Here is a 10,189-nt window from a genome sequence, read left to right on the forward strand (position 1 = left end):
TGTGTGTCTCCCTCTCTCTCTGCCCCTCCCCTGTTCATGCTCTGTCTCTCTCTGTCCCAAAAATAAAAAAAAAAAAAAAAAAAAAAAAAAACGTGGAAAAAAAAAACAAAAAAAACAAAAACAGGTAAATATTTTTACTCTAAATAGTCAAAATGACAATAGCCTTAATGATAGCAGGTACTACTTCTAAGCAACTCAGTATAAAGTGGAAGATATGAGGACATATACAGATGATTTCAATACACTATGGTTGAGTACAGGGATAAAGATATATGCCTACAGTTCAACTACAGAAAGAGCCAGTGGGAGTGAGGAAGAAGATAAGTGTTCAGGGCTGTATCTCTAACACCTAAAATAATGCCTGTTATACAGTAGCTGTTCAACTACAGAAAGAGCCAATGGGAGTGAGGAAGAAGATAAGTGTTCAGGGCTGTATCTCTAACACCTAAAATAATGCCTGTTATACAGTAGCTGTTCACTAAAATTTTGTTAAATTAACGAATGGTAAAATGTGCGTCATACAGGAAACAATTTTATGCAATGAAAAATGATACAGAATAAAAAGGACTTAGATCTGGAGCTTCTTTCCAAGAAACTTCAATTTCATCATCTGTAAAACAGGGAAACAAACTCCCTTTCAGAAATGAGAAGTAAATAAGACAACCAGTAAGTTACATAAAAGAACCTAAGTGAAACCTCTAAAGGGAGGACTGCACTCTGATTATAACACCAATACTTCGGGGCGCCTGGGTGGCTCAGTCAGTTAAGCGTCCAACTTCGGCTCAGGTCATGATCTCGCGGTCCGTGAGTTCGAGCCCCGCGTCGGGCTCTGTGCTGACCGCTCAGAGCCTGGAGCCTGTTTCAGATTCTGTGTCTCCCTCTCTCTCTGACCCTCCCCCGTTCATGCTCTGTCTCTCTCTGTCTCAAAAATAAATAAACGTTAAAAAAAAAAATTTTTTTTTAAAAATAACACCAATACTTCAATGACCAAGTTAGTTTTGCTAATCTGGTTTCTGACATAGGATCCTTTCTGAAGCAGCACACAGGGTTGAAGAAGACAACATTCCAAGATGGGCGTCAAAAATCCTATGTTATCTACTACCATACAATGCTAAATGACAAAAGAAAGAGAAACTTTACATGTCATGAGGACCATATTCTTAGTATGTACAGAAAATGAAACCAGAGGTAGATACATCAAAGCTGCAAAATAATTTGTCATTTTCTTTTTTGCTTCTCTCCAAACATTAGTTTTGATCATATAACTTAAACAAATACATTTTAAATACTGGACCTAATAACACATCAAGCAACCTACAAAATACAGTAATATCATGGTAATTGATTATAGACTCTAAACTCATCCGTTAAGAATTAACAGCCTAATCATAGTACTTTGATCATTTAATATTTGCTAGGTCCTGTTTACATGCTTTCATATATTATTAAATCTTTAATTCACAAAACAAATCTATCAGGTTAAGTAGTAAGATTATCCTCATTTTGCTAATGAGGAAACAAGGACACAGAGTGGTTAAATAACTTGCTGAAAGTGACATAAACAGGAAGTGGCAGAGCTTAGCTTCCACCGCTAGTCTGGTTCCAGCAGGTCTTCTGGAATGGATTGGCTATAGGTGTCACCGTCAGGGTATCAACTTTTAGAGGCAACTATCACTTCTCGTTTAAAAGTCCCATCTCTGAGATCAGATACCTTCACACATTCTGTCACTATAACTGTCATTACAAGCTGCAGTGACAGTTTCTAATTCACCATGTGGTTAGAGAGGTCTTCCCTAGCATGCAATCATTTACCTATTTCTATACACATTGGGAGGCTGGACTGCAGACACAGAGAACTAAAAAGAGCTGATGATCCCCGCACTCAAATGAACTGCTATACATGCAACTCAAAACACAGGAAGTTTCATACTAAAGGAGAATCTAGAAAACGGATCACATGTACCTACACTTATCATAAATATTCAAAGACCTCATACATAAACATAAAAATGTCTTATATTTACGTTAGTAAATGTTTTAAAAGTTTCCTTCAACTACAATATATAAGTGCTCATGACAAAGTAAACATATGCCAAAGTTCTCGTGAAGCCACATAAGTTAAAAAAAAAAAATTAGCACTCCCCACTCCCATCCTGGCCAATATCAAATGCTTCACAAAGTCTCTAACTCTTCTATTAGTGCTCACAGAATATGCATACTTTAACATACATCTCTAAAAGGAATACAAACATGAAGAAATCCCTTGTAATTTTTATCCTACCTAATATTACTTGATTTCAGATGCTCCTCTGATTTCAAGTTTCCGGTCCTCATCTGGGACTTAAATGAAACGTTTTCTCCCACAATGACTATCTGCAAGAACATCCAATTTCTTAAGGTAGAATGGTTTAAGACATTCTAGACAGAGGAGAGGAGGAAAATATGAGTTAACCCACAATAACAGAGAACTCCTTTGAAAAAAAATTATTTTCTCTTTATTTGAAATGATTTAATGTAAAGGCAAATGAAAAATACCAAAGCTTTTATCTTTCTATATTAAGTTTCTTAGAATACACATTTTAAAATTGTTTTGTATATTTCTAACATTTTAGTTTTAGATCTAAATGTTATTTAATTTCCCTCTCTCTCTGAAACCTGAGTGATCTCTATTAGGACAAACAAATACCAGTTACCCAGCAGGGTTTTTGTAGTTCCAAGGTGAGAGTGCCCTGTAGAACACAAGAGCAGATGGTTGGTCCAAACCAGACTGCTTACCAAAGGAAAAACATGTAAAGCAATTAAACCACAATTACAGGTGGTATGAACGTTTAGATTCTAAGATCAGCTAAAAATGGCAGGTTTTTAGATCTTTATTAACTCACTGAACAAAGATTTAGTCATGTTCATGTACTAGATATAGTGTGAATAACTGGGTATACAATGATGAACAAAACAGATATGGTCCCTGCCATGGATTTAAAATTTAATGTGGAGACAGACCCACAAGGAAGGAGGAGGCAATAAAGGGTAGTGGTTAATAGCATGGGTGTGTAACATTGTCTGCATTTAACTGCAGGCTGGGAGTAAGTCAACCCACAGGAAAAACAGCAAAATTCCTTAAGGACGTCAATTTAACTCAAAGATTTGAACAAAGCAATTTAAGTAAATATTACTGGCTACTGATAATTGCTTACATTTACAATTATTGTGTGGCAGATTCTGTGCTCAATGTTCCATAGGCATGATCTCAAAGAATGGGAGTATAATGGAATAGTCAGGTGTCTTGTATTCACAACTGTGTTCAAAGCAAGCTCTGCCACCAACTAGCTGTGTAACCTTAGGAAATTCACTTCTCTATGCTCCAGTTTTGTTAGAAGTAAGGAGATAATAAATGTACCTACCTTACTGAGATGTTTTGAGGATTAAATGAGATAACAGAAATAAAGCAGTTAGGCCTGCTATTTCGTAAGCCCTCAAAAAATATTAGCTATTATGGTCATTATTATTATCATTATAGTTATTATTAGCCCTCCCAACAATCCTAAGATAGAAGTGCCGTTATTCTTATTCTATAAATTAGGAATTTGAAGCTAAGAACTCACAAACTAATCAATTCTAGAATAGAAGACAAAGTTACTAATAATATTTTAACAATAAAACACCAGTCTTAAGAGAAATTTCAAACATGCAGGAAGTCTATGTGGACCTTGTCTCCTTACTTCCAAAGCATGTATTTAATTTCTGATGACTTTAGTGGTACTTTAGTGGAAAACCCTGAGAAAATACCCCATGCTAAAACCCAAGCTCCTTAGCATATCATGTGAGGTCCCAGAGTTCTCCATTTTATACTTTATGACCTAATAAAACTAAAATTACTTTTAGTTCATAGCTATTGTGCTCCTCAGTATCTTTATTCATGCTCTTTCACTCAACCTGGAATGCCCTCCTTCTTCCCTCCTTGTCTGGTTAACCCCTTATTTTTTTTTTTTAATTTTTTAAAATGTTTTTATTTATTTTTCAGAGAGAGAGAGAGAGAGAGAACGAGAGAGAGAGAACGAGCAGGGGAGGGACACACACACACACTCCAAAGCAGGCTCTAGGGTCTGAGTTGTCAGCACAGCCCCACACAGGCTTGAACTCGTGAACCACAATATCATGACCTGAGCCAAAGTCAGATGCTTAACCGACTGAGCCACCCAGTTGTCCCCACTCCTCTCATTTAAGACTCAGCAACTTCTATAGGAGGGCTTTGGCTTGGCCATGCACCCCCAGTACATCTTAATGCCCACTTCTATCTCAGCATTCGTAGCACTGTGACGAAGTATTTCTTCAACTACAGACTGTTCTGTGCAACTCTGTATATCCGGTGCCTAACAATGCCTGCCAAACTAAAGTGTATCAAATAAATTTATGTTAATTTGGGCTAAAATAGTCTCTCGAAAAGGCCAAGACTCTAAAAATTCAAAGTTTCTCAAAACTAACAGTAGTCTCAAAAGTCTCCCAGGAAAAGAGTTTGAAAGATTTTTTTTTATCTGATAACCAGGAATAACATACTTCCAAGTTCAGAAAAATCTACCATTTTATATAGTCAATTAGAGAAGTTCATGGTCATTTACTTGGCTGTCTGAAATTCAGATTGTTTTCCACACACTGGGATCTATAAAGTACATACAATACACTAATATTTCTACAGAAATACAAAATCTGAAACCTCAACAGAACATGGATAAATCCAACAACCCAAATGAGTTAAATTTAGATTAAGCCGTTAACAACTGGAAGACTATTTCCCCTCATCTCAACTTTTACATTAGATGAAGTATGCCAAAACAATGGTTTTCAACTCTACTGGACAATGCGTTTGGAGGGATAAAAAAAAAAATGCATTCTATGTAACAACTCTGTACCTTCTGGAAATAAAATATAAGATAATATTAAACTATTTATATAATACATTAGAAATGAAAACTAAATGCCTTTTAAGTAAAAAAAAAAAAAAAAGGAAAAAACAATTTTTAATAAAATTAGCACCTGAATATGTAAATGAGCAGGTAAGACTATCTTTGAAGTTATTACGAAGTAAATGCTTGCACATACTTTTGATGGTAAGAGAAGGTTAAGAGAATTCCAAACAAAGGCAGAACAATGAAAGCCAAAATATGATTAGACACTAGAATTAAAACAAGTATCAATGTAATAATAGAGTAGATTTGCTGGAAATGGCAATAAGAGAAAAAAATGACATGGGGCAACATAACAAGACAAAATACAAAGAGGTGATTTGAAGAAAACAAGTATGTAACTATACCCTTTGACAGGTGACATGGAACAAAAACTAGATTTGAAAAAAAGAGCAAACAGCCTTTATATAATGTAAAACACCATATAAATTAAGGTTAAACAAAAATAAAGTACTACTTCCCAATGTGGAGTAGGGAAATAATATGTGAAATGGACAATGGACAAGTTAACTCAAATAGCTAGCAAAAAGATATGGTCTGATTTAATTAAATAAAAGAATCTATAAATTTTTTTTTTCACTTTTTATGTTTTTTATTTTTATTTATTTTTCAATATATGAAATTTATTGTCAAATTGGTTTCCATACAACAGCCAGTGCTCATCCCAAAAGGTGCCCTCCTCACTACCCATCACCCACCCTCCCCTCCCTCCCACCCCCCATCAGCCCTGTTTGTTCTCAGTTTTTAAGAGTCTCTTATGCTTTGGCTCTCTCACACTCTAACCTATTTTTTTTTTTTAAAGAATCTATAAATGATTATAGTACATATAGTATTCTCTACTTCTTGGTGGTCTCTGAAATTAAAAATATAAGATATACAAAAATCAAATCTGATTTTTCTACCAAAAAGCCATTATTTACTTCATATCTCCAGACATCAGTTTCACCTAGTCAGGTTCCTTCTTTATTATTTTCCTATCTGACTGAAGAAAGGGGTGGTATATTAAAATCAAATAATTTAACAAATAATAATTTAATAAATTAACAGGCCACAGAGCGCCTATGGATGATTGTTATGTTAATATTAATTAATGGCTCCCAATGAATCACACACCACTTGGCAACTGCACCTTATTAATTCCCTTCACACACTGATCCTGGACTGGCCATGTGACTTACTTTGGCCCATTGTATTTTACCAAATATGATACAAACAGGCTTGATAAACACCTGTGTGTTTGAGCCTGCCCTTTTGCTAACACCACCACTATGTTATGAAGTTAAGGATGACAGACCACTTGGAAAAAAGAAACCCAGTTTTCCTACCTATCACAGCCATCTCAGTTGAGGGTCCAGACATATGAGTGAGGTTGTCTTGGACCATTCAGGTCAGGCTGAGCCACAGCTGACTGAGTCATCCAACTTCATCTAGATGGTCTGAGACATGGGAAACCTTTAGAGACTTTGAGCAAAGAGGTGAAATGATCTAATCTAGATTTTAACAGGTTCCACCTGGCTGCTATATTGAGAATTAACTGATTTGAAGTAGTTGGCAGTAGTGAAGATGGTTGTGATCAGACTCTGACCAGCAACAGCATTTGCTGAATGAAAAACACAAGAGAAAGAATTAAAAGAAATAATTCATGGTTTTCAGCCTAAGTAGCTTGAATTATGGATCTGCCATTTGCTAACAAGAGGAAGATGATACAAGTAGGTATAGGAGGAAAGAAGAGTCCATTTTGGGACAACAGTGCCTCCCACATGGTATTATATAGATAAGCTCTTGCTATTGTTTTTGATAACAATGGTAACTCTGAGATGATTATTATACATCCAAGACAATGAACTGGTAGGTAGGTAGAGTCTGGGGTTTAAAGAAAAGGTTTGGACTACAGATATTCATTTGGGAGTCACCAGCATATAGGCATACTTCCATTTTATTGTGTTTTGCTTTACTGTACTTCACAGGTACTGTGTTTTTTACAAATAGAAGGTTTGTGACAACCCAGCATCAACCAAGTCTACTGACACCATTTTTCCAACAGCATTTGCTCCCTTTGTGTCTCTGTGTCACATTTTGGTAATTCTCACAATATTTCAAAACTTTTTCAATATTATTATACTTGTTATGATGATCTGTGATTAGTGATCTTAGATGTTATTATTGTAATTGTTTTGGGGCACCACAAACCATACCCATATAAGACAATGAACCTAATAAATGTTGTGTTCTGATGGCTTCATCAACTGGCCATTCCCCCATTTCTCTCTCTCTCTCTTTTGGCTTTCCTATTCTCTGAGACACAATACTGAAACTAGGCCAATTAATAACCCTACAATGTCATCTAAGTGTTCAAATGAAAAGGAAGAGTTGCACATCTCTCACTTTAAATCAAAAGCTAAAAATGATTAAGCTGAGTGAGGATGGCATGCTGAAAGCCAAGATAGGCCAAAAGCTTGTACACACACACACACACACACACACACACAGTTCTTGAAGGAAATTACAAGTGCTACTCCATTTGTAACACACAAATGATAAAGCAGAAGAGCCTTATTGTTGACGTGAGAAAGTCTGAGTGGTCTAAATATATCAAACCAGCCACAACCTTCCCTTAGGCCAAAGCCTAATCCAGAGCGAGGCCCTAACTCTCTTCAATTCTGTGCAGGCTGAGAGGTGAGGAAGCTGCAGAAGCAAAGTTGAAAACTCAGCAGAGTTTGGTTCATGAGGTTTAAGGAAAGAAGCCATCTCCATAACATAAAAGTGCAAGGTGAAGCAGCAGGTGCTGATACAGAAGCTGCAGCAAGTTATCCAGAAGATCTAGCTAAGATAATTCATGAAGATGACTACACTAAGGAAGACTTTCTATGTAGACAAAAGAGCCTTATATTGGAAAAAGATGCCATCTAGGACTTTCATAGCTAGAGAGGAGAAGTCAATGCCAGGTTTCAAAACTTCAGAAGACAGGCTGACTCTCTTGTTAGGGGCTAATGCAGCTGGTGCCTTGAAGTTGAAACCAATGCTCATTGACCATTCCAAAAATCCTAGGGCCCTTAAGAACTATGCCAAATCTACTCTGCCTGTGTGCTCTATAAATGGAACAACAAAGCCTGGATGACAGCATATCTGTTTATAACATGATTTACTGAATATTGAATTAAGTTTATTCATTTTTTTTTGAGAGAATGAATGAATGAATGAATATTTCAAGCGGGCTCCACAATGTCAGCACAGTGCCCAACACGGGGCTTGGTCTCACGAACCATGAGATCATGACATAAGCCAAAAGTAAGGGTCAGACATTTAACTGACTGAGCCACCCCGGCATCCCTACTGAATATTTTAAACCCACTGTTGAGACCTATTGCTCAGAAAGAAAGAAGCCACTCAGAAAGAAAGATTCCTTTCAAAATATTACTGCTCACTGGCAACACACCTGGTCACTGAAGAACTCTGGTGGAGATGGACAACAAGATTAATGTTACTTTCATGCCTACTAACACAACATCTGTTCTGTAGCCCATGGATCAAAAAGTAATTTGGATTTAGGACTTTTTACTTGAAAAATGTATTTCATAAAACTATAGCTACCATTGATGGACTCCTCTGACGATCTGGGCAAAGTCAACCGAAAACCTTTTGGAAAAGATTCCCCATCCTAGATGCCATTAAGAGCATTCAAGAGTCACATGAGGAGGTCAAAATATCAACGTTAATAGGAGTCTGGAAGAAGCTGATTACAACCCTCATAGATGACTTTGAGGGGTTCAAGACTTTAGTTGAATAAATAACTGCAGATGTGGTGGAAAGAGCTAGAACACGAGATTTAAAAGTGGAGCCTGAAAATGGGACTGAATTGCTGCAAATCTCATGACAAAACTTGAATGGATGAGGAGCTGATTCTTATGGATGAGTGAAGAAAGTGATTTCTTGAGATGGAATCTACTCCTGGTGAAGATGCTGGGGAAACTGTTGAAATGACAACAAGGGATTTAGAATATTATACAAACATAGTTGCTAAAGCAGCAGCAAGGTTTGAAAGGACAGACTCCAATTTTGAAAGAAGTTCTACTGTGGGTAAAATGCCATCAAACAGCATCACATGATACAGAGAAATCATTTGTGAAAGGAAGGCTTAATCAACGTGGCAAATTTCATTGTCTTATTTTAAAAAACTGCCAACCCCAACCTTCAGCAACCACCACCGTGTCAGCCAGCAGCCGCCAATATCAAGGCAAGATACTCTACAAGATAGTCTACCAGCAAAAAAATTACAACTCACTTGAAGTTCAGATGATGGTTAGCATTTTTTAGCAATATTTTTCAACTAAAGTGTGTACATTGGTTTTTTAGACAAAATGCTATTGTACACTTAATAAACTATAGTATAGTGTATATATAACTTTTATATGCCTGGGAAACCAAAAAAATTCATTTGACTTACTTTACTGCAATATTCAATCTACTGTGGTGGTCTGGAACTGAACCTACAATATCTCCAAGGTATGATATTGTATGAGAAGGGAACAGAACAGTAAATAGACTGAGAACTAATAGCCAGAGAGTTAGGAGGAAAATTTGTTTAAGATTTTATTTCTAAGTAATCTCTATACCCCATGTGGAGCTCAAACTTACAACCCTAACATCAAGAGGTGCATGCTCTACTGAGTCAGCCAGGTGCCCCAGGAGGAAAATTTGTTGAACATGGTGTCCTAGAAGCCAAATGAAGAAAGAGCTTCAAGAAGGGGCACAGAATCAATAAGTGTTGTTGATGCATCAAGTACAACGAGGCCTGAGAGCTGACTATTGGACTTAGCAATGTGGAAGCCACTGAGGGTCTTGTTAAGAATGATTTTGGTGCAGAAGTAGAGGCATAAGCCTATGGTTTGACTTCAATAGAAAATAGGAAAGGAACTGAGACTAAAACTGAGTTTAGACATCTTTATAAAGGGAAGACAGGCAGAACTGGAGGGAGACATGAGGGTCAAAAGAGTTCTGAAGATGGGATACATAACCGGTTTTTAATGGGACAGAATGGGATAAACAACATGGGAAGGACTCAAGGGAGAAAATAAAAGGATGAAAACAGTTTCATAAATGTCATAGGGGTCTGTTTAAATACTGCACATGTTCAAAAGGGAAAAAAAAAGTCCTTGAATAAAAAAAGAATAAAACATAAAGTGAATATATAAAGAAGGAAAGTCAACTAATAATTATTGAGGACCTAC

The 10,189-nt window shown here is 36.5% G+C and overlaps 1 protein-coding gene across 10 annotated transcripts in view; it reads right to left on the minus strand.

The window, feature by feature from the left end:
* The window catches only part of SMG7 (SMG7 nonsense mediated mRNA decay factor), a 90,350-nt gene that overhangs the window by 52,086 nt on the left and 28,075 nt on the right, over nt 1-10,189 (minus strand). For 8 of the 10 annotated variants that reach the window (XM_049634104.1, XM_049634112.1, XM_049634109.1 and 5 more), the window contains exon 2: nt 2,282-2,418. The exons of the other annotated variants lie outside the window; for them this stretch is intronic. In XM_049634104.1, the coding sequence (XP_049490061.1) occupies nt 2,282-2,385 (104 nt within the window). In that variant the 5' untranslated portion in view covers nt 2,386-2,418. The remainder of the gene's footprint in view (nt 1-2,281; nt 2,419-10,189) is intronic. 10 annotated transcript variants of the gene reach the window in all.

Source organism: Panthera uncia, chromosome F1 (genome assembly GCF_023721935.1).
Source record: "Panthera uncia isolate 11264 chromosome F1, Puncia_PCG_1.0, whole genome shotgun sequence".
In the NCBI taxonomy this organism is placed as follows: Eukaryota; Metazoa; Chordata; class Mammalia; order Carnivora; family Felidae; genus Panthera; species Panthera uncia.